This window comes from Hermetia illucens, chromosome 2 (genome assembly GCF_905115235.1).
Source record: "Hermetia illucens chromosome 2, iHerIll2.2.curated.20191125, whole genome shotgun sequence".
NCBI lineage: Eukaryota > Metazoa > Arthropoda > Insecta > Diptera > Stratiomyidae > Hermetia > Hermetia illucens.
In genome coordinates, this window is record NC_051850.1 from 73909793 (window position 1) to 73927607 (window position 17815).

The following is a 17815-nucleotide window of genomic DNA, read 5'->3' on the forward strand; positions in this document are numbered from 1 at the left end:
ATCTGATTTCCGATAGAACGAGCATATTGCAGTGATGGGTGAGTACTTTGATAAACTACTGAACAACCAGAACATCGGCGAGTTGGGGGTCTCGCCAACTGAAGACGACGGACAAATACTGCCATCACCAAGTATAGAAGAAACAGTCCGTGCAATTCATCGTCTTAAAAATCATAAGTCGCCAGGAGCCGATGGAATTACAACCGAATTGGTAAAATATGGAGGCGACCAATTACACCAAGTGGTTCATCAACTTGTGCTCAAGATGTGGGACAGCGAATCAATGCCTGACGACTGGCAATGAGACATTATTTGCCTCATACACAAAAAGGGACATATCACATAGTGCAGCAATTATAGGGGTATCAAGTTGCTGAGTACCATCTATAAGATGTTCTCCGCTATCTTGCTAGGCTGGATAGCCCCATACGCCCAGATTTTCTCTCTGGGGCAATCGATGGAAAAACTGTTGGAATATGCTCATCATTTGCACCATCGGTTCATCCATTTTAAAGCCGCCTATGATAGCATAGCCAGGATAAAACTCTACACGGCCATGAGAGAATTCCGTATCCCGACGAAATTGATAAGACTGACTAGGCTGACCCTAACCAATGTGCGAGGCCAGATAAAAGCATCAGGATCACTTTCAAGACCATTAGATATCAACAACGGTCTACGAAAAGGGGATGCCCTATCATGCGTCCTCTTTAACCTGGCCCTCGAGAAAGTGATCCGTGATGCTGAAGTAAATTCGAGGGGTTCGATCTTCTTTAAGTCCACGCATTATTCCTCGCCCAAGCCTTTAGGAACCTTTCAGCCACCCTTTAAAAGAAGTTTCGTGACCTGGAACAAGCGAGCCGAGGTAACAGTTCGGTGGGTGCATCCGGGAATCGTCCCGTCGGTGACGAATCTTTTAAGTAGGGCTGCCACTATATGGTGCCTCGGCTCCAAATTACCTTCCATACCGATATCTGTTCAAATAAAGTTAATAATAGTATATTACTATAATTTTCAGTAATTGACTGCAGAATCCCCCTTAAGTCCATCCTAACACCAATAAATTTTGCAGCATTGTAGGCTATAACATAGAGCATGATCCTCCTTTGATGGAAATCGCACTATTACTAACAAAGTTATAATAGGTTAAAGTTGTCACTTCTTTGTAAATTCAAGACTTTGAATGTCAATATCACCCGAAAGTGGATATTCTCACTTAATATATGCATATATTACGTGCTACGTGCTAGTGGGACAAATGCACACTCAAATGTCTTTATAAAAGAAATACCTGAAGAGCGTCCAGCACATTTCAAGAATTACATACATATATGGTTTCCATTTACCCCTTGGTGGGGTATAGTGCGTTAACCACACCTACACGCATGATTCGCGACTACTTGTAATGTACTTCAGCTCTCCCACGGCTTCCCGAGTTGCCCTCATACTTCCTCTCTATTGTTCTGCGCCAGGGGGTTTTGGGACGGCTCACTGGTCGGTCATTTCGGAAGAGTGGATTCCACTGAATGACGTAGATAGCAATGCAATTCTCCCTTCTTAAGTGTGCCCTACTCTTTGCCACTTCCGCCTTCCAATCACATCGCAACCGGGTGACAGGCCAGTGCGCCGTGTGCTATTCATATATAGCAGCACAGAAAGAACACTAGCACAGAACAGTATCAAATTGATCTTAGTGTTGAAATAGCTGCATTTGCAGATTATAAGAAGTGTAGCGAAAACGGATCTAGCGCTGTTAATGCGTTGAGCAAAATACAATTCGGTGCCCCCTTCGGCAGAAACCACACTGTCAATAAAGCATTCGAGATGTACTTTGACAGGTTCCCGAATTATTTTAGCAGATGCTCTTCCAATTGTCTCACCAAAACTGGTGATCTTTGGAATTTTAACGACCACTATGGCATCCTTACGAGTGGAAGTAGCAGATCCGCAATAACTCCAGGTGCAGCGATAAATAACTGCAAGGTGACCACAAGTCCAGCGGCTTTATTCCTTTTGAATGCATTGATGACCGTCGTCCTATATGATTCTGAGTGTTGACCGACTATAAAAGACAAAGTTGGACCAGTGACGTAACACGACATGATCATATACGAAATGAGGATATCCTCGATCGATAAGAGTTTGCACGAATCATGGAAAATTTATGGGAGAGGCGTCTTCGATGATATGGTCACGTAATTCGTACTAACAAGAATACACTTGCCAAGATTGGTTTGAACATCGAAGTCAATGGGAAATGCCCAAAGGCCGCCTGAAACAACGATGACTTGATACAATAGATAGTGATTTGAAATCCTGGCGATTACATCCAGATCAGGCCTTTGACAGAGCAAAACCGTGCAACCGATCAAAATGAGCATTATTTCTTACTGACTGAAAAGTCAAAAATATAGTCATTCTTCGAATGGATCTAGGCCACCAAGCGTACAGATAGAATAATAGATGCGTTCAGATAGGCTGTGCAGATTATTCAACAGATTAATTTAAAATGCATCATGCATGTGTGCATCGAAGTTTCAATTGCAATTATTCGTTTAAAAGTGTGCTTTATGACTTACCAAAAACTCCACTAAATTATTTCTTTGAATTTCGTTAAATGTTTCACCAATAGGAAGAGGATAACAGTTTTTGTTGACAGAAACATACGATGCCAACAGTGAAAAGCACTCTTGATCCTCACGGTTTTCTAAAATATTTGTAGAAAAATTATTAAATTATCGATATTTTCATAATTTTCTTACCTGAGAGTTTGTCCAGTGGTTTAGAAAGAATCTTTGAAGCTAATTCCATTTGGGAAAGTTTGAAAATATTTGGAAATCTATATCTTAACATATTTAATAACAAATAATTCCCTCGATTTGTATTGATATTATTTTCACTGAAAGTTCGATTCTCAAAGTATGAACAAAGTTATATTATTTACCGTGGGACTTACTGTGTACAAATTATCTCATCCTCAGTTCGTCTTATCATCAATATTGGGCCACTGTATTGTTTGACCAGTTCAGAATTATTTAAATTGACATATTCTCGAATTGCCAATTCAACTACACCAGAAAACATGTTGGGCATTTTAGGCAACGCTAAGTAAAGAATATCGTCGAATGTTGCATCCAGGATCTAGAAAAGAATAATTAAATAAGCAATGCTAAAAATATCTTTGTCTATACCTACAAACCCTACAAGTCAAATGAAGTCGTACACATAACAAAAGTTTAGAAGGAAAATTTAGATTTACACACAGTTGGACTTGATGAATCATACCATGTCAATGAAACTTAAACATCACTCGGGTAACCAGTCAGGTGGTCAATCTAGGCTTAATTTTTTAAGATTTCCGATGTTCTAGAAACATTATTTCCGTTCGATACCATTTATAGAATGTAAACTGGGCAAGCAACAGGAATTGACAACATTGAAGCTAGCCTCTGAAAAGCGAAGAACTGAGACCCAACACTTTACAAAATAACACCATGTGTTTTAGAGAAAGCACAACCGTTCCAATATGGAAAAAGAAAACAGCCGTACTGCAGAATGCTGAAATTGCGGCCCGATCCAGTTGCTGTTATAAATTATGAAGATTTTCAGGGCAGACTTGTGAACCGCATTTACGATATCATTCAAATCTTTGTAAGGCCCATCCGGGTTTGTCGAAAACTGAGGAACTCCTGATGCAATATCCGCTGCCCATGTAGAAGCAGCTGCGAAAAGCATCACTGCCTCCACATTACCCTACCTGGATCTAGAAAAGGCATTCGACCGCGTGCTATACAAACTCACACATCTAGTGCTAAAAGAACTCGTGCGCTGTGTTGCGATCGGAAAAGCAAAGTTTAAAGTGCAGCATGTTATCACAGCCATTTTATCGGCGGGGATTATTGAGTGAACTGATTGATTTACATATTTCAGTTCGAGGCTTTCAGCCAATGGTGAACTACATTACAAAATTACTGAGGCGTCGTCGATGATATGGTCATGTAATCGGTACTGATGCTAACTCTGAATTTATCTAAGTTTGGGCTAAATATCCAAGCCCATGGGAAACGACCCAAAGGGCGACCAAAGCGATGGCGTTAGCATCAAACACTAGATTTAAAAACTTCTAGACTCGACCCAAGCCAAGCCTATAATGAAAGGCAAACAAGCGCCCAAAGGAGATGTGTTGTAAGTGACCTGGTCGCTCCGTCTTTTTTTCAACAATTATTTAGTCCTCACTCATTATTTTTCTGGAATGGAAGCAATTGAAAATCACCCCAACAAAACTGGTATCTTCACGTCAATGGGAGCGACCTCCCAAAACTGAGTCATTTCTTTTGGAACCATGTTTTCAGCCAATGGTGAGCTGCGTTATGAAATTGTTTCATGTATCGTACCACTTGAATTGATTGATTGAAATGATTGACGCATCAACAAACGTCAATTCAAAATTTACCGCAACGACGTTCGTTCTGTTAATAATAATAATCGTTGATGCTACAATCCTTATTGGATCAGGACCTTGAAGTGTGTTAGAGCACTTCATTTAAGACCGTAACGGAACACGTACAGAAACACTATAGGAGGCAATGTGGTCATCATTGCACCTGCCCCAGATTATTACCCTGATTTGACTCAGGTACTCATTCACAGCTAAGTCGTCTGGTATCCGACGTCAAATCACGATAAAAATTCCACTACCACCAGTGAGATTTGAACAGCGACCTTCCGTACGACAGCCTTGTGTTCGTTCTGTTACAATCCCTAATTCTGAATATTGGCCGATTACCAAAGATAAACACTATCTTGCGATAATGTGAATAAAGGTGTCATATTGGATCTGATAAGGAGATAGCAATGGCGCAAACGTGCGGAAGGGGCACAGTAGATTGTTTCAAAGGAGGTGGTCGCCCATCAAACTGAACGAAATCAATGAGCAGATCCTTAGTTAACGTTCCGCGAAAAAATTTGCACCAAAATAGTACACATGTTCGAAAGAAGTTACTGAATTTCACAACGTTCAAATATCGTCACCAGCTGCTTAGCGTCTTTTGCGGTAGTAAAGCTATTGACTTTTGTTAATAGTAGCTATTTATAATAGCTTTTACTAAAAATAGACTAATAGGTTGACGACCATCAAAAAAACCTTAGATTGAAGAAAGACTAAAATTTGCGGAAACGGATAAAGACTAAGAGTGAGATCGCGTTTCGTGGAGCGACGAAATCAAGCTTAATCTGTTGGGTACTGATGGAATTAGATATGTTTGTTGTCCAAGTGGAGTCTGAAATAATACCAAGTATCAACGATGAAGCATGGGAGTCGAAGCATAATGATCTGGGGCTATATTACTTTTGTGTAAAATTCTCGGGTGCTTCACCTGTGATGGTGTTGGTCTATTGATCCAAGTTGTATTGGGGCATTTTAGAAAGGCATATATTGCTACAAGCTCACAAAATGAGAAAAGACTGGGTCTCCTAACAGAATAGCCATCCTTAGCACACCTCCAAGTTTGTTGAGAATTGGCTAAAAGACAACTAAGTTACAAATATATATAACATAAAGATTTAAAATTAAAACAAGTCGGAGTACCGGAAGCTCGCGCTTTGGGTATAAAGGTATACCGGCGTATGCCCGTCTCGAGTAATTGATACTGATATACAAATAAATAAAAAAAAACAAAAAGAGAAAACTAAGATATTCTCATCGACCCCGCGTTTACGTGAGTTTAATTTGTATGATGATGACATCATACACGTCTTGGACTGCAAAAAATTCACGCGAAATACAAAACTTTGACCTTTTATAACGCTGTTAGTAATAGTTCGATTGCTTTCAAACTTTTCAGAATTGTGTCTTATATCTTATTCTTCACACTGATCCACAATTATAAACTTCTAGGGTGAATCGGTGTTGCCGTTTTGGAGAAAAGTGCGTGTGAGGTGTACGGTTTTGTTCTGTGTATTCCTTCTGTAAGGAAATTTTGTTTTATTGTTCTATTCACAGGAAGCTTGTAATGTATATGCATTTAATATGTCAGACTAATGACGTTAATGTGATATTGGCTGCATCATGTTCTTTATTACTATAGATAATCGCAAATTCTGTGGTGAACTTAAGGGGGGTAAGCAGTCAATCTCTCTCTCAAAAAATAGAGCAATATACTATTATTATTATTGCAGGGACTCCAAATCAAGGGATCCACTCTCGACAGAGTGCTTCGGCAGAAGATTGCGCCGTAATGTTCTTCAGAGGTATTGACTACGGCCACCGCGTAAACCTATCAATGATTGTAAGGGAATACCTGTAACCGTGGGAGTCTCGCAAAGGTCCTACGATGTCGAGGTGTATGGTGTGAAACCGCTTGGTAGTGCGGTGAAATGAGCCCACTTCTTTTCTTACATGCCTGGTGATCTTACAGTTTTGCCATGAGGTGCACTCTCTGGCCCAGGAATTGATGTCTTTATTCATGGAGGGCCAAAAGTATTTCTCGGTGACTAACCGATTTGACGTCCTTACGCCTGGATGTGCTACGTCGTGAACCGCGTGGAACACTTCCTGGCGATAGGTGGCCGGAATGTATGGCCGGGTTCACTTCTCCGAGTATTCGCAGAGAGAGAGGTTCGAGCCGAAGATGGGCAACTCCCGAAATTTATATTTGGGGTTGGATTTCAGACTCTGAAGTACTGCGTCATCTACCTGTCGAGTGAGGCGGGGAGACACGTGGCAAAGCGTGAGCAACTATTTTGTCCTTTCCGGACACGTGCTGCATGTCAGACGTGAACTGGCTTATAAAACTTAGGTGTCGAAGCTGACGAGGGGACGCTTTCTCAGCCTTTTGTTTCAAAGCATATGTGAGAGGCTTATGGACCGTGAACACTGTGAACGGCCTGCCTGAAGCGGAAGTACTTAATGCTCAAATACGCGGCGAGCGGTTCTCGATCGTAAGTGCTGTAGTTCCGTTGAGCGGGGTTTAAATGTATAGAGAAAAAGCTCAACGGCTGCCAGACTTTCAACGTTCAAAACGAACTGGTGTTGGGCGGCCTTGGGCAGGAAACGACGATAGAAGTTTAGCATGCTCAAGAACCTCCGCAAATCCTTCCTGACTTTCGGACGCGGGAATCTTGATGATCGCTTGCACCTTGTCTGGGTCGGGCTGCATCCCGTCAGGGGAAATAAAGTGCCACTACACTCGGTAGTAATCTGGCTGAACTTTTGGAGGAGTGCCCGAACACGAGAGTCAGCAATGTCCTCCAAAAGTACGGAAACATTGTTACTTGGATGAGATGCTATTTGGCCAGACGAATTAAGGTTGGTCGTGCGATCAGTAAGAGACCTGATTTGCAAGTCCACCAACAACCCATAGTGACACAAGAAGTCTGCGCCTAGTATGGGGAAGCTGACATCCGCCAGGATGAATCGCCACGAAAACGTCCTACGCAAGCCAAGACTCACATCCACTTGCCTATACCCGTAGGTGTTGATCCGGGAGGAATTTGCTGCCGCCAGTTTTAACGATTGAGGAAATTTTCGATGGTGCAGGGGTAAGGGAAGAACCGAAACTTCGCACCAGTATGTACGAGATAACTGCGCCTGTTGAGAGAGTCATAAATTGTTAGGCGACGTGGCGCTGCGTTCTGGGTGGCTGTCGCCAGGACCCCCGCGGACCTAGTTTTTCGAGGTAGGCGCGAATTTACACGGGATCGTACATTCGATGGCTTTCTCGCCGAATCTGCGATGGTACCAACAAATACTTCGTTCCGTAGGTTGTCCTGAGGACATCGCCCTTTTCGGGCAGAAGACCGCGGGCGAACTCACGACCTGGCGCCCGAACGCTGAGCGTCCAGCGTCGCCCTTATTTCAGCCATACTGGCCACTAGCGCGGCTATTTCACGCTTCACGTCCACTTCGTCAGAAGGTTGCTGAACGGCCGCTATTGTTGGACGCACGTGTATCTCGTACACCTTATCGGCCCCAGCTGCCAGAGCCTCCAAAGAACCGGAGACGCACGCGGGGATCGCCTGGTTGCCCTCCGGGAATCGTCGCAGTCAGAGTGATTTTAACAAGTCGTCGTCGATCTTGCTCCCACCCAATTGCCTCATTTCGCGAAGCAATTGGCTGGGAGTTCGATCGCCCAACGTCAAATCTGCCAGCAAGTGATCCAGCTTAGCTGACTCACTTACCAACAGGCGTTTGATCAACTCGGTCTTCAACAGTGTGTGGGAGGCCGATTTCCATGTCGGCCACCAGGAGGATGGACTCCTCATCCAGACCTACAATCGCGTGGTTAAATTTGGTTGCGTCTGCCGTTATTCCGGACATGTGGAACTGCGCCTTCAAATGGACGGACCACAGTTCCGCATTCCGTCGCCAAAATGGAGGGACGTGTACAGCGGAGGCGGTCACCTGAGGGTCCGATTGGCCTGCCGCGTCTTTATTGTCAAACGACATATCAAAAGCTGATTTTCCGGAGCAAGCTTTTGTCGAAGCCGCGGCGATACCGAATTCTCTAAGGCCCTACTATGACCGCGGCAGGCCGCACCCACAAACACCCGCACGAGCGAAACGCAACAATGCACCCCGAAGCGGATGCGTAGACCAAAGTGAAAAGAACTCGCCACCGATGAATGTGTCAACAATATGTTTAAAATTATTTGTATATATATATAAAAAAAAATAATGAAGTATTGATAATAAATAACAGTATAAATACTTAAAACTTAAATTTTTTTCTTTCGGTGGTTCCTTGCGGCGACGTCATCGAAGTCAGTTCATTGTTGAATTTGTCTCGCCGAACTAGCTGCAGTCGATTTGCTGTAAAATTAATATGATGCCGACGACCGGACAATCGCTCCTAGTTCGTGTTCTCGACGCCGCTGACGTCACACAAGATTTGAAGCATAAATTTTGTGAAAATATCCAAATATCACCGGTAAGGTAGTAGACTTCTGCCAAAAAAAAATGCAGATACACCAGCGTGCAAAGTCGTTACAGTTCGGGCCGTGGTTGCAGCTTTTCTTTACTTCATTCGGACGAGTTCCTCGGGGTCACCACTTTTAATTAATCAGCACTTTATTTCATATTTGGTTACGGATTAATTTAAATTCCCTATATCAGCAATGTTTGAAATGAAATTGACAGCTTTTAACTAATTAACCATATTTTGAGTTAAATACAATTGAAACAATAAATTGCAGGACAACTCTCCGGCCTATCCGGACTCTTTTCCTCGCACTGACAACGTACTAAATTCATTTTACAAACTTCATTATTTTTTTTTTCAATCACGACCTGCTCCGTCACGGAGAACACCGATGGTGGCCACTGCCAATCGAGATAACAACATTCGAAATAAATTTCAAATGTTGTTAACCCCGCTGCGTCACACACAAATTAATTATATTCTGCATTATGAAATTGTTTCATGCATTAACGCAACCTGGATTAAGTGGCGTTCCACAACTTGTGTTCTTTGTTATTGACGTATCAACGAACGTCTTAAATCTAAAATTTACGGCAATATCGTCCACCCTGTCACCCGCTATGATTCTGAGTATTGGCCGAATATAAAAAGCAATGAACGGCGTCTTGTGATAATGGAGACGAAGATATTGCATTGGACGCACATCTGAACTGAGTATATCCGCGATCGATATGAGGTTGCACCGATTGTGGAAAAATTGCGAGAGAAGCGTCTTCGATGGTATGGTCCCGTCATTGGCGCTCACGAAAATTCACTTGCCAAGATTGGTTTGAACATCGAAGTCGATAGTAAGTGACCAAAAGGTCGGCCGAAACAACGGTAGCTTGATACGGTGTATGGCGATTTGAAAGTCAGCAATCACGACGAGCTGACCCCGTTTGTGAACGGGACAAAGGCTGAAGAAAAAAAGAAGAACCTTAAGACAGACTCTGTTTTCGAACAAAGTGCCATGTGTTGAGGCTGTAGCTTCCTGTAGGAAGCCATTAAAAGATGCCTGTTCTATTCCTATTAAGTTGCTCAAAGAAAGCCTGCTTTTTCGTAGTCAAAGTCTTCGTTGGTGCAGCGCTGTACTACTGATATGCCCCTCTTTCTGGGCCAGGATCTCCTCCTGTCCGATACCAGATCCAGAAGATGAAAATACGCCTTGTTCACCCCGTTAGCAATAATCCTACACCCAATTTACACTGTTTTCCGATATGCTATAGCATAGGCATAGGCACCTCTATTACAAGTTCCTCGTTGCCAATTGTCCAATGTAATTAGCAAATCTATAAGAATGCTAATTGTAACGCCCCTGCAGTTTCTGCAGAGCTGCTATTCACACTTTTATGTAAATCCTGGGAATCTGACGTCTTTCCCAGTGTTCGAGAACCACAGATATCTTGAGTCCAATAATCGACAATGTATTTGAATGTTCCTGTCATTGGAAAGACAGTAGCCAAATTATTCTGGGAACGTCCGAAAGAACACCTAGAAAACTTGATCAGAAAAGAGTAGAATGATTTCAGATCTGGATCCTCCTCCACTGTACACATTAGTACCATTGTGATTATTGTAAAACAGTGTGCGAAGTTCAGAATTTCGGCATTCGTCAGGTAAAATCTCAAAGGAATTTAAGGTCTAAAGCTGAGTCCGAGAAAGTTGCATTCTGTCACCATCCTTCTCGCTATCGGTACTGTTACTGCTGTTGATGACACTGAATTCAATACCGGTCAAAGCATCAACAGCGCTAGCGCTCTCCTTCGATGTTTTGTTTGAAATTTGGAAATACAGCTATATCAAAATCTAGGTTTATAGTACTTGAGTTATCAATTCAATATTTGCAATTCTTCGGTTATTTTAGGTTCACAGATGTAGAAAGGTCAAAATTACCGCACCATTTTTTCGACTGGATTAAATGATTATCTTATTAACAATATCATTGCACATTATTTTCAGATATGTTATTATATATATCCGCTTTAATGTTATTTGTTATTTCCCACTATAAAATGTAGGAAGATGAGACAATCGTTTAATGAACCATGTATTCATAGGTACAAGGTCATGGGTGTCCGCAAAATCGATTATACGCTCGTCACCCTCATTGCGCGTTCCAAACCCCTTTCCCCCATGACATCTGTTACCGTCTGCCCTTTCACCCACATGACCATTAAAGTCGCCGGCAATGATGATATAGTCATCAGCAGGTACGTGACAAGTCCTTTCATCGTGAAGTTGCCAGAAGGCATTTTTCTCGGGCTTAGGTTTCTTTCAGAACGCAGATATCAATGCGCCTTTTCCGAAACGCTCTTGCGAGTTCTTTGATCTTTCCAGTTAGGGTGTCAACATTTAGTGTGCAGACATGTATTTGTTTTATTCCGACTAATTTACTTGCGTCGTGACACCGCCCATGCGTCAAGAACCCTTGCTCATTTCTCGGCAGAACCGCCGCGTCGACTGAGGTGGACGCCCTAGCATTTTTCCAAGGCTTGTTATTCGATCCGATCATTTTCTTTCTCATCAAGAGAGATTAGGTAGGATTTAGCATTGTGGAATAACTCCAATTATACTTTATTTATCTGTTTTCCTGATCTCAGCATTTGATTTTTGTTTTAATAAGGACAGTACAAAATACGTTACCTCAAACCATCTTCCTTTGCCTTGGATTGGGACCATTATACAATGTTATTAGCATGGCGGAGTTACTGTAAAGATTCTACCATAATTATCCTTTATTCCCCTCTACAAAACAAATGCCTGCGGCATTTCTAAATTTCCAATGTATTGCAATAAATTATGAACAAGTAATCATGAAATTTAGTAGAAGCCATAGCAGAAGGAAACTCCAGCCACTGAGGAGGAGGGGTGCAGGCTAAGTTCTATCTGTTAGAGACTTCTTTTCTGCCCCTACCATGAAAAGCAGAGGAAAGGGAAGCTAGTGATGCGGATGCAACCGGTCTTATATGAGCATCTGAAAACGGATCTATGCGAACCGGATATCGTGAATCTGAGAACGCTCCCAGTCAACGACATGGGGCGAAGGTCCTTATGGGTGCAGATATAGGCGTTGCTGCCCCACCAAGTGTGGCGGTGTCCACAGAAACCGGACGCAAGGAAGTGGAACCTTTAGTGGAAGGTGGAGACAAGCTGGGAACCTCAGTGAGACTCATATTGGACGACGCGTATTTAGACGAACGCATCTGTGGTGGACAACGCTTTGAAGTGTTCTGCACTAGACCAGACTAAATAAATAAATAATTTCATGGTTCCCACGGAGACTGAAACCGATGTGTTAGGAGGTGATCAAATCAATGAGAGAGATCTGAAAAAAAAACTGGTCCCTCCTATAGAAATGACGACGGAAAGTGAGAAACATGCGCAAGCGCAAGCAGCACCCGTGTGTCTGACCGTTGTCGTGGAAGTTTCCTCTAACGATGTTAAAATGTCAAAATGACAACTTACCATTTTGCGGACGAAATGACTACGGTCTAAATTATAACTATGAGAACTTTACTTTCTCCTAAAGAACGGAAAAAGCGGAAAAAAGCATAGCCGGAGACGTAAATGGAAGTGGCTCATGCCTATTTGTGGAATCAGATCTCTACTGATCGCCCCAAGCCCAGATAAAAGAGGAGGGTCTAATTCAACGTACTTTATACTATCCTCAGTCAAACAAAAATAAAGTGCTGAGATCAGGGAGAGATAAATAAAGTATAGTTGGAGTTATTCCATTACGCTAAATCCTACCTTATCTCTCTTGGTGGCAGATCCTGCGACAAATCGACCAAGAAAATACATTCAATATCGATAGAAACAAAATGATCGAGTCGAGTGACAATCCTCGGAAAAATGCAAAGACGTCCACCACAGTCGACATGGCAGAACGGACCCTAGTCGAGTCGATAAATACCAAAGGATCAGGACGTAAGTAAGTTAGTTCGAGCAAAAAATACGTGTCTGCACGCTCAATATTGGCATCGTAACTGGAAAGACCGAGGAACTCGAAAGTGGCCTTCGAAAAAGGCGTATTGATATCTGCGCTCTGCAAGAAACCCAATGGTTTGGTACCAAAAGCTGCGACATAGAACGCGAACGCGGTAAAAGTGGCTATAAACTTCTCTATTTTCGTAGCCCACATACTCAATACGGTGTTGGCAATGCCATCTCAGAGGGTTTCCGTAATATCATTAAATAAGTCGAACGATTTGATGACTGGCTGATGAAGCTCACCATTATATTAACTGATCACACTATTCACTTCTTGACCGTATAGGCTCCACATATAGGTCGACCTCATTCCGAGAAAGATGCCTTTTGGCAACTTCTCGGTGCAAAGACCTGCACCGTACCTGCTGATAACTATATCATCATTGGCGACAACTTTAATGGTAATGTAAGTGAAAAGGCAGACGATAAGAGGTGCTATGGGGGAAAGGATTTTAGAGAGCATAATGAAGGTGACGAGCGAATAATCGATTCCCATGACCTTGCACTTATGAATACATGGTTCATTAAACGATTGTCTCATCTTTTTATAATGGGAATAGTAAAACGTAAATCGATTAAATTCTCATAAGACGTCGACATTTTACCATCGTCACTGATTGCAAAGCCGTTTCTTATGAGACCATCGCACCTTAATATCGGCCGTTGATTGCCGTCCTGCAAATTAAGCCACCAATAAAATGGGGTCAGGAACGCATTGACGCGCCGCGCACTAAATGGTGCCGATTTCGCGAGAAGAAAGAAGAAATTATTTCACTTACGCCATTACCAACCATTACAAATGTGGAAGAATCGTGCAATCAAATTAAAGATACGATCCACAAAGCGACCTCTGTAACCCTCGGGGTCACCAAGCCAGGTAAACGATATATCTGGCTTTGGAATGACGATGTTGAAATGAAGGTCCGTGAAAATAAACGCCTCTACCATAAGCTTCTCGATGACAATATGTACGCTCACAAATTGGCAAATTTATAAGAACGCTAACCGGGAAGCAAAGAAAGCAGTCGCTGTCACCCGAGCGGTACATTATAAAAATCTTTACAATAAACTGGACACTCGGGATGACCAGAGATCTGTATCAACTTGCCAAAAGCCGACAGAAACGCACACAGTATATCGAACACGTGAATCAAGACGGTTTTGTCAAGAACTGCGGAACTACTGACGGAATACACGCTGCACGGTTACTCACGGAGAAACACCGTGAGAAGCATCAGCCTCTTTACATTGCCTTCCTGGATCTAGAGAAAGCGTTTCATCGTGTACCATACGAACTCATCTGGTATGCTCTACGGCAACACTTAGTGGTAGAAGAATTCGTACGCTGGATTTAATTGTTCTATCACTATCCGAAAAGTAAAATTCGAAGTGTGGCTGGTGTATCAAAACCGCTTCGCTTTGATCACATCCGAAATGAGGATAACAGTGATCGATATGGAGCGCCGATGGTGGAAAAACTATTATACAAGAGAGGCGCCTTCTATGGTAGGGTCACGTAACTCGCGCCAACGAGAATTCGCTTGCGAAGATTGACCTGAACATTGGTCGGAAGCTGGCGCTTCGGTTATAAAGGTTTTGTGTTCATCTTATGTGAGAAACTTCCTATGCACATTTTTCCATTCGTATATGGCCAAAAGCCCTATTCCTTCATATTTTTTTTCAAACTGCAAGAAATACGTATATATGACAGATGTAGATATTATGCTCACCCTAAAGAGACAAACATTGCCTATTACCGAATACTGTATTCTATATGTCTATATGCATGCATTCTATGGGCACTATGAATGGTTGCATATATGCCCCCCCCCACTTTGATGGATTATTCCATGCTTTTGGCAGGATTTCCGATGACCTTGTAAGGGATTTCCTTTTCTTGGGAGCTGTTTTCGCGATTTTGTACAATTTACGTACTGCAAGTATTCTTATTTCTGGCGGGTTCCTTGTTTTAATAATTTCGTTACTTCCGCTATCCTCCCTCCCTATGTGTCGTTTATGCATGCGTTGTTGTTACATTACTGATTTTCTTCCCTGCCTGTGTCGTGCCATACCCTTGCGTGTTTGCTGTTGTTTATCATTATGAACTAATATTCTTCATCTTCGGCGCTTTATTGTGCATCAATACTTTTGCTACACTGTCGACGTGCATGTGCATTTTCTTTAGACTTTGGCAGGCAGCGTAGCATTGGCAGTTCAACTTTAGGATTTTTTATATTTCACCGGAATGTGGTGACAATACAAATAATAATGTAATTGCGTTTCATGTTGAAAGTAATAAAAAGTACCAAATTATTAAAACAAGTCGGAATACCGGTTTTGTGTTCATTTTAGGTGATAAAGTTTCTACGCACATTTTTCTATTCATATATGGCTAAGAACCCAAAATATTCCTTCATATTTTTTTCAAACTGCAAGAAATATGTACATATTACAGACGTAAATATTATGCTCACCCTAAACAAACAAACATTGCCTACTACCGATTCTATGCTTACATATGCACGTATATATATAAATTGATCGTACACATATTTCCGATTTACTTCATGCATAAAAGTATACATATGTACATATGAAGTACGAATATTAAGTACCGCTGGTTTAATGTACAAATCTATCTATCTGAATTAGGCATTGTCCTTAAGCTTCATTTACATATACATACCATATAAACTCATACATATGGTCTGGAGTAATTGATATTGATAGATAAATGATTAAAAAACTAGAACAAAATATTTCCCTGCGACCTCCCATTCACGTGAACCCTTTTTGTTGTGGTTTTGACGAATTGATATGTTATGATGACGTCATACACGTTTTAGAATTTTAGAAATTCACACAAATATGAAAGTTTCACTTTCAATAACTTTGTAAATAATAGTTGGATTTTCGTCAAATTTTCCAAGGTTATGCCTTATGTTATTCCTTATGCAAGTGCCAAATTTTATAGTTGTAGCATGAACTTGAGGGGGGTTTTCCAGTAAATTTCTAAAATAGGGTAATATACTATTACTAACTTTATTTGTGCATATATCGGAACGGGATGTATTTTGAGGCCTAGATTTCGGTTAGATATACCACTGTGATTTTTTTCAGTTTTTTCAGATTTTTCGGATGGATAGGTTTTGAGAACGAGGCCTATTACACTTTTCGAGGACCATATTTTGAACCATCACTCTCCTACGCTTCCACCCTATATCAAATATGGGACCAGTTTCGAAAATTACTAATTAAGCTCATTTCTATGGAGAACCCCCCTTAAACTTGATACAAAATGTCGCCACTTACTGTATGTAAAGGGAACAACAGACCACACCCTCTTACCAATTTTTGGTGACAATCGGCCCAGCCGTTTCCGAATAAATCGGGTGTGACAGACAGACGGACAGATATACATCGACTCGACTCTTCGGTTTTGTTTCACACAAAAATTTTAAAAAACAAGTCGAGAAACTGGAAGCTGAACGCTTCAGGTGTGAAAGGCTTTGGGTATTTCTTTTATAAAAACATTTAAGTGGACATTTGTCACATTAGCACCCAGCACGTAATATATGCATATATTATGTGAGAATATTCACTTTCGTGTGTCTTGAATTTGCACAGAAGTGACAACTTTGACCTACTATAACTTTGTTAGTAATAGTGAGATTTCCACCAAACTTGGTAGGATCAACGTGTTATAGCTTACATTGCTGCAAAATTTCGTGATTCTAGGATTCAATTACTAAAAATTAAAAATTAATTATTAATCGTATTTGAACAGATACCGATATAGGGGTTATTTTAGAGTGGAACAGTGGAATCCTCTGGATTTTTTTTCAGGTTTTTCGGTTGGGTAGTTTCTGAGAATGGGTCCATGAAAGAAATGATCACTTTACAATGTCAAAACTAAGATCGGTTCCGGAAATTAGTAACTGTGCTCTCTCATTTGATACCCCACATGACTATATTTGGTGACAGACGGCCAGACAGTAAACCGATTTTAATAAGGTTTTGTTTTACGCACACCTTTAAAAAGATTAGACAAATCAAGCTGCAGCATCCTAAGGTCTCTTCCTTTCTACAGGCAGCAAGGTTGTTCTTAAAAACAATTCTACTGAGATATTCCTGCGCCCAGGATCTAGCTGCAAGCATTTTACAATACCAGTTTAGTGGCAAGAAGACAAATGGCATAGTTGCCTTTGTATACCTACATATTGCTCTGTATCCTCCACGCGGGGATACTGTACGAGCAGATACGTTGAATATAGCCGACATTTAATTCGATGTGGTACTTTCCAAGCGAATGTTTCTGCTGTCTGAGATCGAGGGTGGACCATTGGAAGAGATTCGAGTGGTAGAGAAGGTACTACCAATTATCTTTCTCCGCCATGCTGAAAGGAAGGACGCGACCTAGCTAACAACAATAGCTATTTTCTCCTGTGGTTTGGACTTTAAAAATACACTCGCTTCCTGCTTATCGTAACAGGCGACTAAAAGAGATAGAAATTAGTAGGTCAGTAACATGCACATTTCGAAACTTCACTGCTTCCGAAAATTTAACAACACCCCGGATAGGGATTTATCTCTCACCGAAGACCTTTGGCTATCGAAAATGGACTATGATTGGTTTCTGGAATGTGTGCACACATCTCGACAATGGTAGCGCGAGTCCTCAGAATGCTCCAACTGGTGCGAGAATTCTAACTGTATAAGCTAGACATTCTGGACCTAAGAGAAATAAGATTGCTGAAATGTGGACAGTACTCCTCTCAGATCCGGTGTCTCCTTTGACCTGGGAGCCAATCTCTGACTGCAAGATACCGGGCCAGGTTAAGGAGCATCATAAGTGTACAGCGCTGTGT

At 41.7% G+C, this 17815-nt stretch overlaps 1 protein-coding gene across 1 annotated transcript in view; it reads right to left on the minus strand.

Annotated features, from left to right (window-relative positions):
• The window catches only part of LOC119650101 (phosphatidylserine lipase ABHD16A), a 123693-nt gene that overhangs the window by 11371 nt on the left and 94507 nt on the right, over positions 1-17815 (minus strand). Inside the window, exons 8-10 of the mRNA XM_038052621.1 lie at positions 2957-3141; positions 2763-2899; positions 2580-2707 (exon numbers count right to left, since the gene is read on the minus strand). Of these exons, the coding sequence (XP_037908549.1) occupies positions 2580-2707; positions 2763-2899; positions 2957-3141 (450 nt within the window). The remainder of the gene's footprint in view (positions 1-2579; positions 2708-2762; positions 2900-2956; positions 3142-17815) is intronic.